Source organism: Xiphophorus hellerii, chromosome 23 (assembly GCF_003331165.1).
Source record: "Xiphophorus hellerii strain 12219 chromosome 23, Xiphophorus_hellerii-4.1, whole genome shotgun sequence".
NCBI classification, from domain to species: domain Eukaryota; kingdom Metazoa; phylum Chordata; class Actinopteri; order Cyprinodontiformes; family Poeciliidae; genus Xiphophorus; species Xiphophorus hellerii.
The window spans coordinates 22,126,516-22,152,157 of NC_045694.1; the positions used below are offsets into that span (position 1 = coordinate 22,126,516).

General features: G+C 37.9%; 1 protein-coding gene across 1 annotated transcript in view; it reads left to right on the forward strand.

The window, feature by feature from the left end:
• Positions 1–3,948: 3,948 nt before the first annotated feature.
• ctnna1 (catenin (cadherin-associated protein), alpha 1) overlaps positions 3,949–25,642 on the forward strand; it is a 72,821-nt gene continuing 51,127 nt past the window's right edge. Inside the window, exons 1-7 of the mRNA XM_032554332.1 lie at positions 3,949–4,182; positions 7,575–7,690; positions 7,947–8,142; positions 15,090–15,256; positions 15,985–16,104; positions 16,927–17,196; positions 20,799–21,002. Of these exons, the coding sequence (XP_032410223.1) occupies positions 7,586–7,690; positions 7,947–8,142; positions 15,090–15,256; positions 15,985–16,104; positions 16,927–17,196; positions 20,799–21,002 (1,062 nt within the window). The 5' untranslated portion in view covers positions 3,949–4,182; positions 7,575–7,585. The remainder of the gene's footprint in view (positions 4,183–7,574; positions 7,691–7,946; positions 8,143–15,089; positions 15,257–15,984; positions 16,105–16,926; positions 17,197–20,798; positions 21,003–25,642) is intronic.

Below are 25,642 nucleotides of genomic sequence, written 5' to 3' on the forward strand. Positions count from 1 at the left end.
CGCAGCTCCATGGACAGCTGTCAGGATGAGTCAGGTGAATGTGGGCAGACTGAAAGTCGCTGTGTTCCTTATGTCAGGGAACGAAATCTTCCTGCACTGATGCAGCTTCCAATCCAGTCAATGTCAAAGTATGAGTAACCGCTTTGACAGGAAACCATAACACACAGTAACTCCCATCTGTAGAAACAATAGATGACAACGCAATTGTGAAAGATGCTCAACTGTGGCTAATCGTGAGTATTTTCCCTTATCAGTATGTGGCAGTTCCAGGACTACCATTAGATAAGATGCCGTGCACCCGGAATAGAATTGTAAAGCGTATCTATAGCTTACGATTTTTGCTGTCATCATAAATGTGATTCTTGTACATTTCAAAAAAATATGTAAATCCAACAAAGCAGATTCAGAGACGATCTATGTTTCTATTTTCAATTTTCTTGTGCCACACACACCGAGATATTTGCATGTACTCAATTATATATTCAGCGTGTGACAAACATGTGCACCTCCTCATAATGAGGTGGAATTATTTATAGCATGCTGTGCTCTTATCATTTGTCGGGCCCAACAGGTACAAAAAAGATGAAGTTCAAGGACTCCCAAACTTGTCCTCCCAGCAAGCTGTTACTTGGGCAAACATTCATCATTCAAGCACACAATTACACGGCACCTAATCCGTCTTCTCTCCAGAGTATTAATTGGATAAACAAATCTTAGTTGCGCCATGTGTAAAGCAGTCTCCTCTGTTCCTTGCAGAAATAAATCCTGCACACTAAACAGTTTTGATGATGTTGCTCCATCTCCCAGTACAGCATTCTAAAACTATATAGTGAATTAATAAGTCGGGCTTTCTCATCATCCTGAAGTTGTCTATATAACAGAGATACTATCTGACCCCAACATACTCTAGTTTAAGACAAAGTTTCTGTTATCTGCTATGTATTTATTTTCCCAAGTCCAAATATTGTGAAACTAATAATTTGTTTCAGCAGTACACAGTGAGAGGTGCAAGACAAGCAGTGCTGTGTTACTCTCTGCTCCATTGTAATCTTTATGTACCTTGAGAACAATAATCGGCCGATGCCCAGTTGAAACCACAATGTTGGCAAAAATTGCTCTTCAGAGGCATAAGAGGTGAAAAGTCACTGTGCAGAGACAGTGCAGTTTGTCAATGGAAAGTTTGCCAAAAACAGCAAAGCAGAGGTTTATGCTTGGGTGTGTTTGTGAGAGCTGTGAGCATGTTTAAATGGGGAAAGTGAAGTTTAAAGAGTGGCCTCTGGCCCCTCCAGATAATCTATTTATGTCAGTCACACTTCATTAGGCCCAAACCAAAAATATTTGACTCTTGAATATCTTTATCACGTCTCTATGTTATCAGTCAGTGCCGGGACAACAAGATAAAAGTGTATTTCTTGCTTACAGATCATGACTTCAATGGGTTTTCACGACCTTGAAGCTGTGAAAACGTTATTTTATTAAGCTTTTTTTTGTTCCATTGGTGACATTTCTGATCACTTATGTGGGATACTAGGATGTTTCAGTAATCCAATAAAATGTGACAGACTGCTGCGTTTTCTTTTAACATGTTCACCCTGTGCAGCATCAGTGCAGCAGGATCCGTCTCTGGAGGCTGTTGTTGTTGTTGTATGAAACCGCTAACCCTTGAACCGACTGACTTAAAAGAGCGCAAACAAACACACAAAAGGGGATGATTGAAAAATACTTCTGGTAAAATTCTAAGGCCAAGCAAGGTTAACTCAGCAACTGTGTCAGAGAGACAGTTTCTTGTCAAAGGAACAGTTGTGAAATGTGTGTGAAATATATTTTTAAAGATTACTGTCACATATGGTTTGTATTGATTTCAAAGACAGTTGCTTTACAAAGCGATTCATGCCGAGTGAAAATTTCTTTGTTTACAAATGTCATATTCTTTCATGATGTCTAGGCTTATGTTGCCAACATGTCTAAAAATATACTTTCATTGTAAACTGGGACATCCTGCCCTGTGTTGGACTGGCGACCTGACCATGGTGTACCCCTCCTCTCGCCTGTTGACCGCTGGAGATAGGCACATCTGCCATGCTAACAAACCTGAGCATTCCCAACAGGTTCTGGTAGCTGCAGTGTAGCAGAGAGCAGGGGTGGAAGGAAGCACCCTCTGTCAATCACACGGAGGGTGATTGACAGCACTAAGACCCGCCTCCTGGCTCTGACTGGTTGTTTCTAGTTAGCACTGGAAGCACTGGGAGAAGCCAGATTAGCTCAATATGCCACGGATTATCTGTGTCATACTGTTGACAGAGTTTTAACAAATTTACACACTACAGCTTTAACAAATAGACAATCAGTTATATGTTACCAACTTCAATTTTTCTAGACATCTAGACTTGATCAATTTAAACCCAGCACCTTGATGGGGTAAAAACAGGGATTTAAATGATACAGAATGTGGAAGGGTTGTTGGAGCCAAATGCTAGTTTGAGTATTTCAGAAAGTCCTCATCCAATAGGACTTTCATCTAGAATTATCACTCCTAAATGTCTTGTTGATTTCAGCGGTCAAAAGAAATAACTAGCTGGAAAGAAACAGTGGCTCAATCAGCTAGTCCTTGCAATCAAGGTATGTGGAATACCATTTCTGGATTCACAGCACATCAAACTTTCAAGGAGAAAGGTGATGGCAGCATAAGATGTTCTCCCTTGTACTAATGGTTTGGTCTGACAGTGATGTTATAATGGTGTAGGGAATTTTCTGTACTTCTCTTCCCATCAACTGAGCCCTAAATGTTGAAAACTGCTCCAAGTCCATAAGTTTGCTGGTCATTTTGCTTTTTCAAAAATGACAAACTGAATTTGTCATTTTCTTATCTAGTTATTTATAACTAGAAAACACACAGAAAATAGATAAAGGGAGATACTTTTACACACACACACACACACACACCCCCACACACACACACACACATAAAAAACACAGTCGCTTGTGTTCTTGGTGAATTTATGGTCTAAATTCAAGTTTCAAGTCTCCCTCAGTACAGCTAGATCATTTTGTGTAACCATAACCCCGAGAATCAGAAATAAACACTAAGGCTGGTTTTACCAATCAGTCAGACTTTCTTGTAACCCTTTAAAGTGGATCCTTGGGCCCATTGTTAAAAGAGCACAATTTTCTGTTAAAAATTGATTGGACCGTTTACTGAGGCAATTGCCCCACCTCTTCCCCCAGTAAAAATGGTCTGGAGATGTGTATGGCTTCCCAGATTGAAGTTCTGACTTCAGAGGTTACTATTGTTCCTGACTTGTCCACTTCAGTTCGTTTGTACAGGGAGTTCTCAGACTTCTCTCCTCCGCACTTCTATTTTGAGAACTATATGATAAAGCAAAGGTCAGTGTGTTGTCATGTTTCTAGCTGCTGGTGCTTTTAAACTGTACATGACAGATAATTAGTTCGTGACTTTCACATAAAAACGTCCTTAATATATATTTAGTATCGCCAGTGTTAAATGTATCATGAGTGCCATAGTTCCAGAATATTCCGTGTGGTAATAATAATAAGAGACGGAGAACGTTATTCAAGCTCTCACCGTTCTTAATGTTTTGATTCTTTCTGTCATTATGGGAATAATGAATGAATCATTGTCCTAAGAAATGATTTCACAACACAATCTGACAACATTCCATAGAACACTCTGAACATTTCCAGCGCCTAAAAAAAAACTCACACTTTCTCACCCATTTCACTTAAATTGAAATGTCATTTAATTTGACATTTCAACTCCCTTTTAAATTCTCTTGTGAACAGATTAAACTGCTCGACTTAGTCCTCGCTCGGTTTTACGTAAGCACTAATTAAACCATATATGGCTACGTACGGTGAGGGCCACGCCCAGAACACCTCCATGTTCCACGGGCTTGCTGTGGCGTGTGGTCGCACTCCCTTCCCTGCCAGGAAGTTCAGGAACTCGGTCACCGCCCCGCGGCCTCCCCCCACTCAGCCCCCGCCGATTCGTCTCCTCCATTGTTGGGCAACAGTCTATCTCATCGAAACGGTCTTAACCGAAACTCCCTACGCGCCGAACGGCTTCTAAACTTTTCCAAACGTGTTAACATTTTGTCACATTCAGTCGAGAGGAAGAGGATTTAACTTGTCGACAGGCGAGCGCAACTGACGGAAGCCTTTAAGGTGAGGGAAACTTTTGAGGCGAAGAATTCCATACTTCCCATTCCTCCATTTTGAACTTTTAAACTCCAGTTAAATCTAAGCGGTTGTTATCCTAGAATTAACAGCATATAAACTTCTCTCACTGAGAATTATTAAATTGTATCCAAGTACACTCGATTCTGTTTATCAGCTTTTAACTTAAAAAGTTTTTTTTCTTAGCAGCAAGGCTGAAGAAAAAAGGCTAAGCTCGGGATTTGTTGTTGTTCAGCTAGCGTTAGCAGTAGCTGGGGTATGGAATGCTTGGGTGATGTTAGCAGGTATTGGCGTATGTACGTCAAGCTAAGCTGACTAAAAATGAAGAACTTGCTGAGGTTTGTTTTTACTTCCCCATTGACGTGAAGCTGATCAGCTGTGTTATTTTCATGCTCTAAATGGACCTATATTTAAACGGGTAAAAATAAAACAGTAATACTTTTGAGTTGCTTGGGGCAACAGGTGTTACCTGAGTAGCTTAAAGGAACAGCACCTATTACGTTAGCAGCTGAGTTCAGTCGACACACATTCATGCGTGTCGACTAAAATGTAAGTTCGGTGTATTTTGGTAACTGTTCTATCATTCAACATTTCTGGATTTCCAACTCATATTTGTTGGTATGGACCCAGTTTTAGTTTCGTTTTTTTCACTTGGGAAGACTACCTTACGAGGTTAAATGCCCCACCCAAGTGGATTGGGTAAACACATTTGAAGTTCAGCTCCTCCTGCGTTTTGGAATCACATGAGGAGGAAATGGCCCACGTAAAAAAAAAAAGACAATTGCAGTTGTTTTTGGGAGGGAGAAATGTGCATTTCAGAGAGTTCGTGTGTACAGGTTTACTTACATCAGTGCTTTTATTCTCTGTCTGTTGTGATGGGAATACAAAATTGGAAGTAATTTTTAACATGTAGAAATGTATCAGCTAAAACAGATTTTTTATTCAAACTTAACAAGATCAACAGTGTTGCACTTATAACCAACTGAAATGCAAATTTGGGTTAATAATTCATATCAGAGCCTAGGAAATGCAATCTTATATATTGCATTAACATAGTTTTTTTTCCCCACCAATTTTCTCAATTCTGGTTCTCAGGGACCACTGCCCTTCTGCCACACACCTGGCCTGAATAAATGGCTGATTAACAGGCTTTTGCAACACTTGATTGGATGCAGGAGTTACAGCTATTGTTTGAATCGGGTGTGCTGGAACAGAAATGCATCTAAAATATGCAGGGCAGTGGTCCCTGACTACCAGGATTGAGAAACACTGACCTGTTAGATTCTAAAATAACTGGGTTGATTCTTCCAAAAACATAGAGCCATTCCTTTGTGTTTCCACTAAGATCACACCCTGTCTCTAGTACCAACAATCGATGCGAGGCCCTAGATGGCTGTTGGGTCTGAAGAATGTCCCCCTTTTAGCCAAAAGGGGCAAAAGGAGGGCAGGCTCATTAAGAACTGCATCCAATCAAAATGTTGTGAGCACCATGTTTAAAACTTCCAGGTTTTGTTTCTAGAGCTGTAAAATATAAAAAATCAGTAACAACACTTTGAGAATAAAATGTGAGATCGGCACCAGAATAACATCAGGTGATCATCTCTTACCTTCCTGTAGTTTTGTTTTGAAATCATCAGATGCAGAGTTTAAGTAGGTCAATGTGCTGCTTACAACTGTGCTCACAACTCATGTTTTTTTTCCCTCTGAATCCATAAATATTGTTTCCGACTCGGTTCTTAAACACTGTCTTAATATCACCAGGCGATGTTTTTAAATCTTATTCTAAAGCCACACTAACTCCTGCTGGAGCTATGGCAGAAATATATCATCAGTGCTCCCCCATCCACCCACCCCAATAATCTCTCATTATGTTTTTTGTAATATTGGGTCTTTTGTTGATAATCTAGGTTATGAGCTAGTGATGACTTTGTTCTTGCATTACAGCTGACCAACTTTTTAGTTTCACTTCTAGCCTTTGGGGGTTGCTGATTGCCCTTGATTGCCCCATGTTTGATAGTTAATCAATAGAGTTGCAGTGGGTGTCTGAAAAGAAAAATTGAAATTGGGCCACAGTGTTATTGTGTGTATCCGTTGACTTCCCTTCTCTAAGGGAATGGTGTTTACTCTATAAAGGACCTTTTTAGTATTTTGAACATTTTCAGATAAACTCACTGAGTATCATGAAAGGATGTTCACAATAGGAAACCAGTGTTTAAAAAAATCTTTATTTTTAACAGCTCAGCACACATCTAAATTCTGTCACTGACAAAATGGGGGTTTTTCAAGTCAGACTGGCTTTTAAATGATCAGGAAGATTCAATTATGTTTGCATTTATAATCGATCAATATGGATACCATAACTGATGGTATCCATATAACATCAATCCCATGTTGACTGTATTTACTTAGCTTATGTACATTGCTTAAAAAAATATTCTGGTGGGGAAAAAAAATCAATCTGGAAAAATGAGACATTTTGCCAGTGTCAATTATAGACTGCATTTTTTTATTACCTGATACAAATGTATTTTTGCTGTTGTTTTGGCTAACAGACATACATTTGCCAACATTAATCTGGAGTTTAATTAGCATTAGCAATTTCAAGTACAAAGTTAATCAACGTGCCATTGTAAGTACATGTTCATAACGCTGCTTTTACTTGTATTTATGCTCTTGCATTTCACATTAAACTCATATTGTGCGAATAATAATGGCATGATGATTATTTCCATAAACTGTCTTTTACTGTGTAGCTCTGCTAGGATCAGTGTTGATCTGATGTGTGGCCACTTTTCTCATGTAATCCTCCCATATCTGTTTGCATTCTTGCTGCGAGCCGTTGAAGATCACTTATGCAACCTTTCTGTGTTGGGCTATGTGGGAAAGAGGAAAAAAAAAACTCAGCATTTCAAACTGAGATTAAATGCTTCTTTTAAAGTTGCAGCAGGAGGCGGATGTAGCTTGACTGTGGAAAGGGAATCTAGCATTTCATCATCAGTGGCTTTACAATACAGGGTTGAAGTTGGACAAAACAAAACTATGCTCTATAGCAGACTTTGTCAACCCCATATGTTAAAAAAAGAGTTGGAGAAAGCATTTGCCTTCTGAAAATTAAAAATAAAATGTTTTCTAAGTTTTCTTTTGTCTGGTGAAGACGGGTTTGATATAGTTTAAATTATTATGTATATATTTTTTTAACTAAGTACTGCTGTCATTGTCGATATTTCTCTGACCCTGCTCTTAAATCAGTTTTTTGTGTTGCCTTTTTTTTTTTTTTTACCCTTTTAATAATACATTTTTTTCACCTTTGTTTTTAGACCAAAACTTTTTTTTTGTAATGTGTTGAATAACTTTTTTTTTTTTAATTATTTGTCTTTTAGTACCAGACAATATGACTAGCATCAACACACCTAACATCAACTTCAAATGGGACCCAAAGAGCCTGGAGATTCGTACTCTGGCAGTGGAGAGGCTACTGGAGCCCCTTGTTACCCAGGTAATGGAAACTCATATTATATCATATCATGTTCTAATTCAAGTTTATGAAACAAAATTGCAAATCCTAGAAATAAATATTCAATATTAGCTTCTTTGTCAATATTTTCTCAAATGACAAAAAAAGAATATTAAAATGGTTGGATTCTGCCTTCTTTAAAATAAATGCAGCATTATCATAGGCAATATGATAATGTATGGATCATACATTCTGTCAAATACATATCTGATATGCATTTGTTTGAATTTCTGCAAAGGTCACCACTTTGGTCAACTCAAGCAACAAAGGCCCCTCTAACAAGAAGAAGGGGCGCTCTAAGAAGGCTCATGTTCTGGCGGCGTCAGTCGAGTCTGCTACCCAGAACTTCCTAGAAAAGGGAGAAAAGATCGCAAAGGAAAGTCAATTCCTTAAGGATGAACTCACTGCTGCAGTGGAGGATGTCCGCAAGCAAGGTACATTTACGAAAAAAAACACTTAAAAGACGCACGCCACAGTATTTGGTATGAAGTGCCTCCCTAGAAAGGATAGACGATAAATATTTCATAAGTTGTATGGATATCACTTTCCTAAGAGAAGACCTTGAAATAATATTTTGTTATGGTTTTTATTTTTTATGTTGGTTTGCAACTGGCCCATAAAAGCTTCATTAAGCATACTTTGTTTCTTGTAATCTTTAGGTTGATAATATAATTGTACTTTATATCGTCTATTAACGCTGCTGATAAAAAAGTGAAGACTTAAGCTTTCAAAATAAATGGAAAGAACAAAATAAAAATGCAATTTACCTTATTTTAATATCTCTGTGGAAAATGGCTAAAGGGATTTAGATTTAACTTATTTTTTTTAAATGTGTTTTTCTTGTCATGGTTTATGCAGCTGATTGTCTGAAAATTAAAGTTTCCAGGGATTTTATTACTGATCTTATCTGACACAAATCAACCTAATGGTGAAGATCCCAAAATATTTTCATCTAGTTAGTTGAAATCCTAGCTTAAGCCTGATGACGATGTTTTGATAATTTGTCTAGTAACTTATTCTGGCGGAATTCTAGTCAGATGTGTGAAAACAAAAAATGTTTCTACTGCTTCAGAAACTCTTTTACATGCAAATGTTACAATTTAATGACTGTTTTGTCATCCTGTCTCAGCTGTATGATCAGTTCACATGATAATGTGAGGTAATGCAGCAAGCAGTCTCTGTCACTGAATTATTGTAAAGAGTAAAAACCCTTTTCGGGAGAGCTAAATTCTATTGTTCAAAATAATCTCCTCATAACCTTTTAACAGCATGTCGCTTCAAACATCCTGTACTATCCTTTTAAAAGAAACATTCACTGAAAATGCGTCTTGAACACGTAAACTACATTTCTGGGATATCGGCAAGAAAAAAAGCAGCCAACAGTCTGTCACTGAATTATTGCAAAGAGTAAAAACCCTTTTACTGAGAGCTAAATTCTGTTGTTCAACATAATGTCTGTGGTTTATAGTAGTTTAGCAAGTCATGGACGGAAAACAGACAGATTTGATCAAACTGGTAGCGCAAATTGTGGCTGAATAGCTCGCTGACGGTGCAGCAGACATGCAATCGCTTGCAGTACAATACCAGTTATTTAGAGTTAAGCTTAGTTAAGGACTCACAACTGACTATTAAAAAAATGATTGGTGTTGCTATCAAATCTTGGGATTACTAAATGTTTCAGTTTGTGTCTTAACACATTAACACAAACACTGACGATATTTTCAGACATTACTAAGCCCCGTTTTACCCACACCGAGTGTGCTTGGGAGCAGAAGTGTGTGTTTTAATTTTGCATGAGATGAAAGATCAGAAATTGTTTTTTTTACCTGTCAGTTTTAACAAACTGTGATGATCGTCCTGTCAAATTTGTCACTTGGAACCGTTTGCTGTCTGGAGGTGGATTGTGGTAAAGATTTGCCTGCCCATCTGCTTTAAAAGTTTCTTCTTTGTTGGATTGAGGAAGAGAACTGACGCTGTTCTATCCACCGCTGTTTCTGCTTTTTAATTAAAATGCCTCCCTTTTAGCTGTTGCCACAGAGATCAGAGTAGTGCGGGGCATGAAATGATAAAGGAACATGGTTTCCAGCTGCCTCTGACTGTAGATTTATTTAAATGTTTGTATCCTCCTGTGTGGGTAGGAGTCCACCCACTCGCCTTCTACTTCCAATTTAATTTCGCGTCTCCAGACAGAAGTCGACCATCAGCTCAGCAGCCAGTGAAATAAAAATTCTTCTTGTGACGCTACTTTCCGTCATCTTAGAAGCACACAAGCCAGTCTCACTTGCAGTTCTGACCGAACATCTGAACCTTTCGAACCAGAGAGCTTCCGCTTGAGGGTGGGCTGTTATTACCATGTGACATGACATCTGTGTCACACTGTCTTTTCCTCCCAGATCTCCTCTGCTCAGGTTCTGCTCTGTGTTGTGGGGCGGTGGACGGCATGTCGCTGAAAGCATGTGCAGCACTCGGTGCCCAGGAATGTTAGTGTAGTTTGGGTGAGCTCTCACTGGGCTGGAATTCACTGCCTGTTGTTTGCTGGTGCCTAGGTCTGGCTGTCAGCTATGCCACGCTGCTCAGTGGAGCGTGTTTAGACTGATAATACGGCCATTGACTAGGGTAACACCACCTTGGATTCAGGAAGCACTTTCCTACCCAACTGTAGCCCAGCAGCTGTTTAAATCTGGATTATGATTGATAATGGGCTATTGGATGACTATTAAAAGTTTCAAAATAGGTGTTGGAAAAAAGTGGTTTTTCCCTTAAGCAGTTTGATATTTTACACTATTTTCATTTTAGCATTCATGTTACATCTATGTAAAACATGTGATGCACACATCTTTCACCATGGAAGACTTTCTTTACTCAGCTGTTTCTCCCTACATGTGTCCTTGCTCTCTCCCTCTTGCCCTTCCCACCTGTCTCTTTGCTGTCCTTCTACTTGAGAGGCTTATTGTGTGACTTACATTTTAATCATTTCATCATGCACACAGTGGGCTGCAGATGAGCGTTAGATAGATGGAAGTTTATTAAAGAAGCACAGATCACTATCTCCCTTCCAAAAATGGCCTTATTGATTTTTCTCCGTGGGGGGGGGGGGGAAACAGCCTAAGGAGGCTGACTCTGCTTGAGGTCTGTGTTGGCGGTCATTTGCACAAACTGTTACGGGTTTGAGGTGTCGGAGTAAAGTGGATGATCTGCATGAGCTGGTAGTCGAAGTCTGCTTTTTACATATTTTAGTTTGATAGAACTCTTTGTATACAGCTTAAAACCAAAAGATGATGTAATAAGGGCTGAAACAATCAATTATTGAAATAACTAATTTAGCAATTGATAAATTGTTAACTCTAGCATTCAGACAGTAAGACATGACCTACTTATCTCATATTGCTACCCAATCATTAAATCAATTGTCAACAAATCAGTCCTACACTGTATTAATTTTTAGTCGAGCATAAAGAGCTGAGCTTTTTACATGTTGATGTTGGATGTATTTTTTTTAGCTGCACTTGCATCCTCTGCCACAGATGTTCAAGTGTACACTTGGTATTGGTTTGAACACCATCGTTAAAGATGATTCAGATTTGTCATCAATTTTGCAAAAAATAAGTTCAAACTTTTTTTATTTTTTATTTTGGTTTACTTTTGTTGAATCGTCTGTTGCAATTTTTGTAGTGTAGCATTATTTAGTCCACCTCAACAAAGTGTTTAGTTGAATGACTTTGACTATGGTTGACAGCTCTAAACAGTCTAAAGTGACTTTGACTGTTAGTTTTAGTTTAGGTTTTAGTTAGAGATCATTTTATCTGTACCAACAGAACATCTATGAACACAAATCCCACATCCATAAAGCATGATGAAACGGCTGTCGGGGAAAAGAAAAGACGGAAGCAGCGGAAACTACACCTGGAAAATACAGTGTGAAGCAGTAATAAAAACACTTATATATTGGTGCAGAGGGACGGAGAAGAAGCTAAAGCAACACTAACTGTATATTAGAAAAACCCAATGATCCACAGAGATGAAATGAAAGGCCCTTTTGATTCTATGTGCACTGCATACAAATGTTGCAGTAGTTGTTTAGCTGGAAAGTTTACAGACTGGTGAAGAGGCTGTTTGAGCTAAAGCCCCTGGTAGAGCTTTTTAGTACGGAAGGCATCTAATGTAAACAGGAATCAGGACAGCAATGGGGGCGGGCAACACAATGGAATAAAAAGCAGGGTCAACTGGATAAGCTGGAGATAATGAGATCCATAGAGATTATCGGAACATATCACCACCGTAGTTGGGCTACAAGCCCATATTTGTGTCCCCTGCTCAGAATGGATAATATGATAATACTTTTAGGCTAATTATTATTATTTTTTTAAACAACCTTATAGGGAACATGCTTGTTTAGTAACCTCACCACATTTGGAACCTTCTATTGATGCTATTTCAGGATAAGACATTAATTATGTGCATCTTTAGTTTAAAAAAAGTCACAATAACAGTGTATTGGACTCAAAATACCCTAATTTACATTCAGTAATTGTATAGCATCAACCTCCTGGCTTGGAAGACAGTAATAGTGTATACTTACAACCTTTTTCTTTTAGAAAGGCTTAAAAATATTAAATTCAATTGGATCCAATCCAAATGCTCAAATAAATCAGTGAATTTTGAACTTGATATACTGTTTTTTGATGTGTGAGCACACTGTAACCAAGTGCTGCCAGGTTGTGGTAACAATCCTCTTTGGTGTGAAATTTGCTACTTGAGGAAAAACTCTCAAAGTTTGCTTTTTTCAGGGACAGTGAGGTGTTTGAGAATGAATTTAGAAAGAATCACAAAGGTAGTAGACCTTTGAAAAGAATTCTTACTAGGACATACTGAAGCATGCAAGTTGTTTATTTATTTAAGAGGATGAGACAGATGACATGAAATCAGAATGACTGAGCATGGTGAAGTTGATTATTTTTAATTTAATTTCCTCTTGAGGTTTCAACCTCAAATATTCACTTATATGTAAATGACCCTGATTGTGTCAAAATGTTTAAATACTTATGTTATAGTGTGGGACCAAGAACCTTTTTATCCAGCTTTTAAAAGCTAATTTCTGAAGTTTTCTAGAAATGTGTCTCAAAGTACCGGTAACTTCTCTGGCCTTGGCAACAAAGCTTTACAATTGACAGGCTGAGATGGGACTTCTTCAGCTTTGATTAGGGGAATAATGAAATGAAATAAATGGTTGACAGATGTTGCAGGTTCAGTTCAGACTACTCATGGGTTTACTGGTATTCAGTCTGTTTTGGTCTGCAGGTTTCTTACTGGCTTGGCAACCTGTAAAACTGGTAGAGTAACAGAAGTACGGTAACTACTTTAAACTTTTAGACATTTAATTTGGAATGAATTTATTTTTTTATAGATTGCTTAATATTTTCTTTCCTCACTAAATATAAAGAAGAAAAATGTGAACACTTGATGAGTTTGAAAATTAGATTCTGAAATCTTATGTGAAGGTTCCTGTAGCACAGCAGGTTTTTTTTTCTAGATATTTCAGAGGTCTTTGTTTTGAACTGGCTTTAATTGAGAGCCAGTTGACTGTCTTTAACATATAGTATCGGACTGACCTCATTGCTTTCTACCGTTTCTCTAAGCTGGTCATGTAATCTCTGAAGGTTTATGATTGTGCCCAGGTTGATGATTCACAATACCCAGCGTCCTTCCTTGGTAATCAGCAACAAAATAGACATCATTATTATCCGTCACTTAAAAGTTTAAGTTGCCATAGCTACACCGCTCCTCACATACCTTCCCCCTCATTTTGTAAAAAAAAAAATAAAGCACTCATAAGGTATATAGCCTCACCGTTATTCCTCTCAATGCTTCCAGTGAAGCTGTCATCCATGTTTTTATGTCTACTGGCTGACTGCCATTCATGATGCTGATGAGTGTCACCCAGAAAATGATGTACGAGCTGCAGGACTCCCGATGTGTTGGTTCAAAGAGAGGTCGCATTTTTAAAAATAAGACCCGTGTGTGACTCAGGACACACTTCTAAACTAGAAAATAAATCACTCTTGCATGTTTGTTTTTTCCTCTTTCCATGTGATTGAGTTCCATGCTCTCCAAAGCAAAAGGAAGAAAAACAAAATAGTGCAGAGTTACTTTTTGACATTATTCTAATATGCCGAATGACAACTAACGTTTGACTATCAAAAGTTCAGTCTAGGTTTAATTCAACTACGGCGAAACCTTATGATTTGAAATTCTGTATTTAGTTTGTGTATAACACTGCAATATTTAAGTTAAAGGGTAGAAAGACTGTCTATGAGCCAGAAAATCAAAATTTAAAGATGAGATTTAACTGTCATTTAAATTAAGTAAGCTAAATAGAAGTTGGCTAATTAAGTTAATAGTAGAATAGCCTAAATTATCATGTAGATTTTACATGCAAGTTCAAAAAAATGAATGTGGTGATATTCACTATAACCTTAAGAAGAAATGTTGTTTTTATTTTCTTATTATAATTTTTAGTATAAATTGATAATTTTCCTTCTCATTCAGTACACACATTGACCCAGAAGAGTAACTTATCAAGACGATAAAAAGATAAGCAGAGAGGAAATGCAACAGAACTTTGTAGTTGTCTGCTGTCTACAGCACACTACTCGTGCAAGAAAATTATTCATGTTTTATTTTTGCTGCTTCCTCCAGTTCATCCAAGTCTGTTTAGCATTACAGAAAAAATAAACAAGATAAATACCTGTCTCTTTTGTCTGTGGAAAATGCCGGTGTTGTTGTAAGGCCTTTTCATAGAATAAGTTTGCCTGTCGCTTTCGCTGAAGTAAAGGACGGATTTACTGTCTTGTTCATGATTTGAGGCTACAAAGGCAATTTGTGTGCCAAGTCAACTGTGCAGTCCCATCCAATGTGAGCCAATGAACAATGCTGGAAAAACCAGACAGTGAGCCATTGTTGTGGTTTTGACCTCCATTTTTTTTTTTTTTTTTGTCTGTGAGCATGTCCATTGGGAAGTAGGAACACTGTGTGATACATGCTGACCCCAGCTGAGCAGGAAAGATGCGTCAGACGACTGCTGCTCCTGCACACTCCCGTATTGCTAATAATGACTTTTGACGCAGTAAACATGTTGTGGAGAATGGACTGTGACTGATTTCAAACATGTATCATCCGTAGATTATCACTGCTACCAATACTGAGGACAATAAAAGTTGTTACACTCATTTCTTTCAGCTTTGTTTTGTAACAAAATGAATTCCTTTTTGTATTCTATTCTGGTAGTCTTTTGAGTTTGTACTGGAATTTAAAGAAACACTTCACTTTACACAAAAAAAGTGTGAAACTGATATTTTTTTTTGCCTTTTTTTGTTTCACTCAGGTGAATCAATGCGACAGGCCTCTGGGGAATTTGCAGAAGACCCCTGCTCTTCTGTGAAGAGGGGCAATATGGTCCGCGCTGCCCGGGCCCTTCTTTCCGCTGTCACACATCTGTTGGTTCTGGCAGACATGTCGGATGTCTATAAACTCCTGGTGCAACTCAAACTGGTATGATCATTTGACATGCTTCTTTTTTTTAACTCAAGTAAAATGTTTAAAACTCACCAGTTTTAGCCAGTAAAGAATTTGTCAATTTTTTAAGTTGCTGTTGACATTGTGGCAAATGCCACTCACTCTCCACTGTATGGATTGCAGCTTGGTATCTTTTCCGCTGTTGAGCTGTATTGCGGGTTTGTATTATGTGCTTATTGTGAGCCTGGTATAAAAGTTCATGCAGCAGCTCTCCTCCTGGTGGTGTTGAAGTGTTCTGACCCCCCAGGAGAGCAAAATGAGGATTATGGTCGCTGGCCGGGGTCCGACACGGTGGTGTAGCGCATGCTGCCACAGAAAAGGACCAAAATGTCATCTGAATACAGAGGATGGGCATCCTGAGAAGTCTGCAGCCCACATGTACCGCCACTGTGGTGTTTCTAAATCCTGATCAAAATGAACAGAATATATACAGTATGTATATATATATATATATATATATATATCACTCACTATTACACATATTGGGGACTTGAGTGTTTCCCTGGTTTAGGTTGTAATCCCTGTTTTAGAACTAAAAGGTACCTCAGAGTTTCCATTGGAATTTTATTATCATTGAAATGCACCTTTGAACAATTGTGGCATTTTGACAATGAGATGTATATTATTTATGTTTAAGATGTCTTCCATAGTTTCAATACACCCTGTTGCTGTTTGGAACTTCAGTTTTTTCAATTTTGTCTCAGGTGGAGGACAATCTGTTGAAAGTGCGGAACGCAGGAACAGAGCAGGAGCTGGGGATCCAGTATAAGGCCTTGAAACCAGAGGTGGACAAGTTGAACATGATGGCTGCCAAGAGACAGCAGGTAATGTAAAGTAGCCAAGAGTTGGATTGAACTGAAAAGCCTGGATTTCATTTTATTTGCTTGGCATGTACTTAGATGGTACATGCCAACCAGACTTGTAACTATACAAGGTTGGGAACTTGCCTATTTAATGATGATTACAATATACACAAGTGGTACCTTATTAAGTGAAAAGAGGGACTTATTCAGTTTTAATCCTGTTCTCATTACTTGTTCCAGGAAAGCTAATGCAATTTAAATTCACCTAATTTGAATTAATATGATGCATTGTTCAACATTGTGTTATCATGAATTAATCATCCTAAATATTCTTCAATTCCAAATATATGCTTTTGCAAATGTAAAATCCATGTATTTCTAAAGTAAGTGCATATGGATCAAAGTCACATTTTGTAAAAAGGAGATTTTATGTGAACAATTTTTAATGGAAGGGGAGGCTATACGAAGTAATCAAGCTTAGCTGTGGTTGGTTGTTAAGGGGTGATAACCTAAGAGTTCATACTGGTGCTGAGGCCCTCATTTTTAATATTCAGGCTCTTTATTTGCTCAATATTAATCAGGTGCCTCATTTTCCTATGACTATGGAATCTCACTAAAATCTGAATAGCAATGCATTAAATTGCAAAGGGACTTTATAATGGCCTGATTATGACTATTGTATTACCAGAGGGAGCAGAAATAAATCTGGGTTATTTCTAACAACTCTTTGTGTCTCCATCAGGGCATGACAGGCCCATTTTAGATTGAAAGTCCATCATCCCTGTAAGCATTCCAGCTTTCGCTTTAACCCCTGTTTCATCCCTTTTCATTTCACCCTCCTAGGAGCTAAAGGACGTCCATCACAAGGACCAAATGGCTGCAGCACGGGGGGTGCTGCAAAGGAATGTCCCTATGCTGTACACGGCATCCTGCGCCTGCCTGCAGCATCCTGACGTGGCAGCCTACAAGGCCAACCGTGACCTGATCTACAAGCAGCTGCAGCAGGCCGTTTCTGGAATCTCCAATGCTGCCCAGGCAACTTCCACAGAAGACTCAGCCCTGGCCCAGCCTGGGGGGGCCGGAGAGCTCGCTTATGCTCTCAACAATTTTGATGTAAGTCAAATGAGTGATTTACACGTCACAGCCTGTTTGCCGAGGAAGTGTGTGCGCAGCTGTTAATCAAAGCACATCATCCATACCTTTCTAAATTCACATTTTAAAAAGCGGATTATAAGTTTTAGATTTAGCAATTTTAAAGCAGAAACTTCACTGAATCATGAAGTGACCAAAAACCCTAAAGGGTTTGAACTTGAGGTGGAAATTAGGACAGGAAGAGCAGACAATGTGGAACATGGCTGTGGGGTAAAGTGAGTCTGCTCTTGAGTCACTACTGCTTCATTTTTTAAATTTACTTCAGTTTCAAATCAATTAGATTTATACTGCCATGAGTTTCATAAATTAAACTATACTTATGACTAAATAACATAACTTAGTATATACATGAATAAAACCCTTCTCTTTCCCCTGCTTATTCAGGACTTTGTATACGATGTGTGTGGATATAAACTCAATTATGGAGACTTTTTATTACTTTTACAAGATATCCTATATATAAAATTACAGAAACAAATTTAATAGGTGTACTAAACACCCGACCCACTACTCATAATATTGACATGAAACAAAACATCAAGATAACTGATGGCTTAAAAATAGAGCTAATCAACCCAATGCTGCCTAGGGAGATAAATACAAAGATGATTAGATTTTCTATGGCACTAACCTCTCTGACATGCAATGCATAATATTATTTACAGAAGGTGTGTTCAGTTAAACTCCAAAGACATTCTGCAGGCCTACAGTAACGCAGCTCTGTAGAAGCATGTGTTTTCATCATCTTCTTTTGTGCCAATTTCAATAACTGAGCCAGTACTATTCAAATATTTAGTCATTTGACAAGCAGCATTGTCTATTGTATTCTGTTGGTATTTTGATGTAGTGCATTCATAGCTGTATGTACTATATTTATTTGCACAATGAAACAGATTTTTTTTTTTCCTTTTGGTGCATGGACGAAGGAAAAAACTTGTCCCTTTTATTTTGTAATGCAACAGAAGTGTAATAGATACAAGATTAACACCCTTTACAAAAAACCTATAGAGCAATAACAAACAGGAACATGTTCTTTCACCTCTACATTTAATGCTTCTATCAAAGCACTCTGGTTGACTTGACATGCTGATGGTGATTTTAGGCTACTTAGATTTTTCTAAAACATCTGTATTATGCAAGGATAAAACAAAAAACATTGTTTTAAAATATTATGCCATTTCTCCCATCATTGATCAGCAGCCAAGGAGCCGAAAACATTTTAGCAAACAGCTGGTTGCACCTCTGCGCTTTCTAACTTCATTTCAGTCTCTCTGTTGACTGTTGTCACTGATAGTGACAACTGATAGTGACAACAGTCTTGAACTTTTTCACTCAGCAGCTGCTTCTACACTAAAGGTGTTGTTTGTGCAGCCTGGCTGCCATTTAGGATTGCTGCGTTCACTAATCAGATTGATCATATTTTTTCATCCAACAGATTCACCAGTCAAAGCCACTAAAGTTGATAATTGTTTTGATCACCTGCTGATTTCTCTTTGCATCTCTAATTAAACGTGGGAGGAAAGAGAACTTAGTGTGTGGAGAAGTTCTCTTCCCAAATAGGTGTGATTTAATTTTGGACAGTTTTTGGAAATCAGTAGGCGGATTAACAGCACTAACAGCAAAACTTTGTTCAAATTACAATTTGTTCGCAAAGTTTTCCTCCTCTTACTTTTCATATTTATTTATTTAAGTCTGGGGATCTTAACTACATTCTTTAAAATTCTTAATTGTTGTAACTGCAGGTTACTAAAAATAAATGTGCTAGGTTGGTTGTACCACAGCAGATGATAACAGAAAGCCTCTTATCCCAAAAAAACTCGCATATGCTTTTTGTCTGAAAATCACCTCTCTAAAGTCTACTTTCAAGTGCTAGTCAAAATTAGTAAATGAGTCAACCTCTGACTCTCTCTCTCTCCCTCTGTTTTCTCCTCCATGTCTCTCCCTTTGCCTGTTGCCATGGTGATATGACACGCAAGCATAGGAGGTCAGATGGGAATGAATGGAGGGAGCTGGAGGTGCCTGTGATGAAGGGCGATCTGCCTAAATAAACTACAATTATAATAACTAAGCAGTTTAAATATTTTGTCGCAACAAAGCATCTGAAAAGCAGGGTCCAGATATTGAGGCCTTATTTTCTTTAGTGCCACTAACCTGAAAAACATTAGAGCCACAGCTAGAATCTGTCTAATGCTTTTGGAATGCATCAACAGCAGAACTACTTGTAGCTGTTAACAGGCTTGCCCTACAAAGTCGAACCTAATTAGAGTCGTCTTGTGCTGCTGAAATAAAAGAAACAAGACAAGGTTATACTGGTGTCTCATTACGCAAATGGAAACATATCTGTGAATTTTATTAACTCTTAAGTGTTTTACTGATGCATATGAACCTACCCATGGGCTAGTACGTGATTTTTAAAGATATTGCAACCTTTAACAGAAATGCCATAATATTAATCTGTTATGGTATTAAGAAAACTATTGCATTGCTGGTAAAATGTCACATGTCAGTTATTTAGTGAAGCTTCAGTATCTTTATTTAAAGCTTCTCTTATGTTGATGTAGAAATGCTAGCAAAGATGCAGAGAGAGTGAAAACTCTGGCATCAAACAGTGACTTTTACACACACACACACACACACACACACGCCCACCCCCACATACACAGCTGTCAGCTATTTTATGTGCTCATGACACAGACTTTTAAATCAGTTTCAGCTATTGATATGTTGAAGATCAAGGCTGAAAATTTAATTTATTCCCAAGTAGTCGGGTTGAATTTAATGTCCAAGTCGGCTTAAACATCAGTGGACTGGAAGACCATTTTAAGGCCTAAGAGGCACTGATGAAGATATTTTGCTAAAGTGACATTATCCAAGTTACCTGGGTTGTTCTCTTGTAGATTCCAAACCACGGGGGTGTTGCATTTCTTTTTGAAGAAGGGAATATTTTCACTCAACCAAATAGCCATTTTTTAAGCAACTGAAAAATGGAGGAAGATCAGTGATCCCAGGTGATAAAGTCATACATTGGCTGTAATGATGATGAAATACCTGTATCAGAGAAAGGACAACTAATCTCACTCAACCTTTATTCACACTCTATAGGTCCTTGAACAAAAACCTCATAAGAAATAAAGATATCCAACTCTAGACTTTTCCTTTTCCTATGAAAGGATCTTCTTTAGGAGCTTGTGAATCTGTAATTACTTTCAACTTTATCTCTGACATTCTTTACATTCATCCTTTTAATACAAGTGAACATGTTGAGTGAATTTTTTAATGTTGTTGACAAAAATACACACTAATCAAAACCGTGACCTTTACAAGAGGTCAGGAATATTAAACTGATGTTAGCAGGGGAGAATAATACTAACCCACATACAGATTTATTCTTGTCCTTGTTTTTCATTTTCAATACTTTTTTTCCCTTTACATCTTTAGCTGCAGGCAAAAGTCTGCTTTGTCCTGATTTTGAAGGTTTTTAGACAAGTATGCTCCTCGGTAATTAATAAAAAAAACGATCCAGCTCTGCTCTTCGTTTAGTTTCTCTTATTCCTTTTCAACAGAAACAAATCATTTTGGATCCTGTGGGCTTCAGCGAGGAACGCTTTCGTCCTTCGCTGGAGGAGCGCCTTGAGAGCATTATCAGTGGAGCTGCTCTCATGGCTGACTCTTCATGCACACGTGATGACCGCAGGGAGCGCATTGTGGCTGAATGCAATTCTGTGCGCCAGGCTCTGCAGGACCTCCTGTCTGAGTACATGGGGAATGTAAGTGTCTTTATTTTCTAAATCGTTGTGAAACTGACAGGTCTTTAGCAGCTTGTTAAACTTTGACATCCAGGTACTTTCTGCACTTTAGACCTATCACAAATGCAAAACGGATGCAAGAAAGAAAAGAAATCATACAAAGATCAAAGCAGTAAAGTATAGTTATTACAAAAGCATTTTTTGAGAATTTTTAAAGTACTTTTACATATGGCAGATTAAGTTTTCTTATCCTTTTCTTATAACCATGGGCCTTTGTTTTTCAATATTTCCAGTTTTTGTTCCTTTTTTTGTTACTTATACTTTGTCATAGTTCTGAGAATTCCCATTTTATACCACTGGTTCACCTTTTATCAATCCACGGTCACATCCACTTTACTTTCAGATCCAATCCAATTAAACAAAACTTTTATTTTTGTCTACATTGAACTCCTACCCACATCTTCAGTAGTACACTGTAACTAGAGAAATGAAGAAACGAATCTCATCATCACTGATGGTGAATGGACATGACAGTGATATGACTACTCATTTGGCCAGATGAAGAAAATGGTTTATAAGCATAATATGTTACTGCCTGTCATGTGCATTTAATGGCCTAATTTAGCCTCTGAGATCTATGGCATGTGACATGTGGTTAGCATAGTGAGAGAATGTGACTTGGTGCCTTATAGCAGTGACAGACTGTTGGATAACTTGACTACGTTTGTCGGGTATTTGAAACATTGCAAGGCTTCATGACTATATGTTTACGTCTTTCATGCTATTCAATTGAATTTGATAATGTACACAGAGCCAGTAGAATGTTATGGCCCTTTTACAAAGTTAATAAGACTGACAATGGCACCTGACCTGTTAGCAGGTTGGGTACATTGAGTAAAAAGGGAACATTTTGTCCTCCTAGTCAATGGGTTAAAAGCAAAATGGGTAAATGTGATGTCGAGAAGGGTCAAATTGGCCCGAGTGATGCCCAAAACTGCAGCTCCTGGGCGTTTTATGGGTTTGCAGTGCTCTTTTTCTATCAAGCAATCCAGGTAAGGAACACTGGTGAACTGATGAGTCTTGGTGGCTAGCCATCAATGCATGTGAGGAACAGTAGCTGATCTGTGTGGTCTTATCCAACAGAGGAGCTACTGTTACTGAGCTATTGTTGAAGAAGTTAATGGCTGTGGCTCTTTGAACATCTACAAAGCAATAAAAAAAGTTCAAGAATGGGTTGAAGCTCACAATAATACTGCATTTCAGCTACCTGAGCTAGATTTGAAGTCAGACCTGTCAGGTAGCAGGGTTTTAGTTTAAAACTCTGAATTTCAACATTGCGCTACCAATAAACTTTGTTTGAAATAGCTCTTACAGACATCATCTTAAGTGTTACTTTTAATAAACAAATGCCATTTTTAATTTGTTCAGTTTACAATTGCCGGTGGTGGCCGGTGTAATGCTGATTTTAGGCACGCTTTTACATGCGTTTCTTGTAATATAAACATATCCACCTCATCTTACTACTTTTGATGACAAATGTGCCACATGAAGTCTGCTGTACAAGTCATAATTGGGGGTAGTCAGCGTTGCTCCAAGTTTCCCTGTATGAAATCTGACTTCGGAGAGTGTTCTAGTTATTTTTTTCCAATTGAGAAGTATGAACTAGAACACAGCATTAGTGTGAAGTGTTCACTTGGCATCCAAGTGGAACATGCTAACTAATTGGACTAATGGATTTGCTAACAGGTGCGAGGTGGAACCTCACAACTTGCAGGACTTAAATGATCTGCTAACATCTTGTGTCAAGACACACCAGACCACCTTCACGGGGTTAATAGAGTCCAAGCCAATCGATCCATGTTGTTTGGCCAAGGTGAACCAAGATTTTATTTGAATATCTTTAAAATATATTTGTAAAGAAACGTGCTATTCACTAAAGTTTTATATTATATAACGAAGAAAAATATTGAATCTGTTGGGCAGTTCAATATTAGGAAAAATAGTGGTACTTACTGATTGAATAGAAATGACAAATGATAAATTGAGGTGTAACAACAGTAACAGATGTAAAGGTTCACACATGGTTATTTGTGGTAAAAACATTATATATATATAATGTTCAAGACTAGATGAATGTGGTGACTAATTTGGTTGTGATGAGGTTACATTCTTTTCACATTTGGTGTATATTTTGAAATGTTTACCTCAGTGAGCTTTAATTGCATCAGAAAAAGCTGTAGGAGTTTGTTCAAATATACCTAGCAACACTTGGCTTCAGAAGTGTATTATAGGGAAATGCTTTTTTTTTTTTAAATTGTGCATAATTTGGCTTGCCATCGATTGTAAAAAAGGTCAAGTGAAACAGTGTTGTTCATGATATAGGAGGTATTGCCTCTCTAACCTGAAAATAGAAATTTCTTTCATAGATTTAAGCTACGTATTGCCAGTAGACAGAAGTAAATGGGCCACGTTTAAAAATGGTATTATTGGTGTTCCAGCTGGGTTTTTGAAGTCACCACCGACTCAGAAACACAAATGGAACACTGCCTCCTTTTTGGGTCCTTTTAGTGTATCAAATTCTCATTCAGTGAGGGTTTCAGACCTGCAAAGGGAAAAATATTTAATTTCTTCTGCTCCAAGTAGAGAAATCCTGTCTCATCTTTATTTCCTTTTAACCTTAACTTCAAGCAGCATTCATGCTGCTTTCAGTGTACCTCGGAAGAGGGAATAAAGTTTTCTTCCTGTGACATGGCTTCATGGGTTGCATTGCATTGCGAATTGCTACCAGAAGTGTGAAAGAATTTTTCTTCTATTTTTTCTAACACGCAAACAGGGAAATCTGATTTTTTTTTCAGTGCTAATGAATCAATTCTGATTACTCATAGAAAAAATTAATGATTAATAGGGTAAACACGACTTTTTCTTAAAATTGCCTATAAAATCCTGTGCGCATACACATGCATACCCACGTGCACACACAATTAGCATCCGTGTTTCAAAGAAGTTGCTAGTGAACCAAACGGATATCAAAGAACTGGCAAGTTTTCCCAACCTAATTTGTGCCTGTAAACTTTACTTTCTCTAAAAGGTTGCATGGATATAACTGCTACAATATCATCTCGGTGTGATGTTTGTCTCGTGAATTTGTCTGTATTATGCATTTGTATTCCTTGATGTGTCGAAGAAAAAATTAAATGTTTTGATAAATATACATTTTATATATCCTGCAGAACCTAACATACTTCAGCTTGAGGTACCAAGAGAAAACCTTGTATTGTTGGCTGTAGAATGGTGATCTTCCATCAATCAGGACATTACTAGTTTTATCTTTTCTTTTTTTTTTCCCCCAAGTTGATGTACTGGCCAACTGATTAAATTTGACATTGGCCCTCAGTTTGTTTCTTGCCTCTAAATATCTTTGGGCAGAAGTGTCTGCTAAATAAGTGTGATGCTTTGGTGATGTAAACCTAATTAGCCATGCACAAATTGGCTTTCTGTGGCAGCCAATGTAAACAGAAATTGGAGCTGAATTACAGAGCAAGTCTTATTCATTACTAGAGTTTGGATTGGGACGTCCCTATTGAAATTGTTTTGTTGAATTATTTGGATTAGGCGAGCATTTTTTTTTTCTTATTTGTGTGGGAGAAACAATATTATGTTAATGATGATCACTTAAAAGATTGCAGCCCATCTCCTCAGCCAGTGAAGTGGAAAGGTGGATAAGTGGTTATGTTGCTCTTGCTCTCCCACACTGTGAAGCCTCAATTATTCCACATAGCCATGAAGGTTTTACATCGCACATGCAAAGTGTAACAGTTTCTGACATTTTGTATTATTTAAGCATCCCTTGTTACTAGCATGTGTCAAGGGTTGTCTCACGTTGCAAAATAATGCTTCATTGCTCTGACATACACAGCAACTGACAGTCTCTGCAAGTTTATTAGCATTTCCACCTGTGTGAAAATGACATGCAGTACCTGGCAACTGGAGTGGGATCCCACGTCCCTTTCCTCCTCATTTCTATTTAGCTCAAAGCAGTATTAGCACTTGGCACTCCTTAACATTTCTTGTACAGATTGAACATCTGGCTTAATCCCATTTCCTCCTTTGCAGTCTTCTTCCTGTTTGTTCCTTTCTCCTCCGATGGCTTGCTCTCCCCCCAACTCTTACTTTTTGCCTTGGGCACCTTAAGTAAGTGGAAGAATTTTAGTTCTATCCAATTTTCTCTTTGCCTGCACAGATGCATCTCATTAAAAATATATTTTGGCGGACTACTTAAGGTTTACAGTGTGTAACAATCTAGTTTCTTTTTCTGACCATTGTTGGGGCATGAAGTGAATGTCTTGTAACCTGAAGCTGAAGGGTTTCTTCTGTATACACATTGAATACTTTAAATTATTGAAGCTTTGTAAAATACTATGTGCGACACTAGGAGGAGAATAAGAACACCATGTCTGAGCGAACAATCCAGTGAGTCCACTGCTAGGACTGTCTAAAACTGGGAAAATAATCCATCATTTTCAGTCTTCAGATTTTGAGGTTTATGTTGAAACAAAGGACTCGTTTCAACAGAATATTTTTTTTACAAGTGAATGACTTAGTGAGCACTGTAGCTGACCGCAGTGCTCCAAATACAAACCAAATGATATGCGTCAAATTAA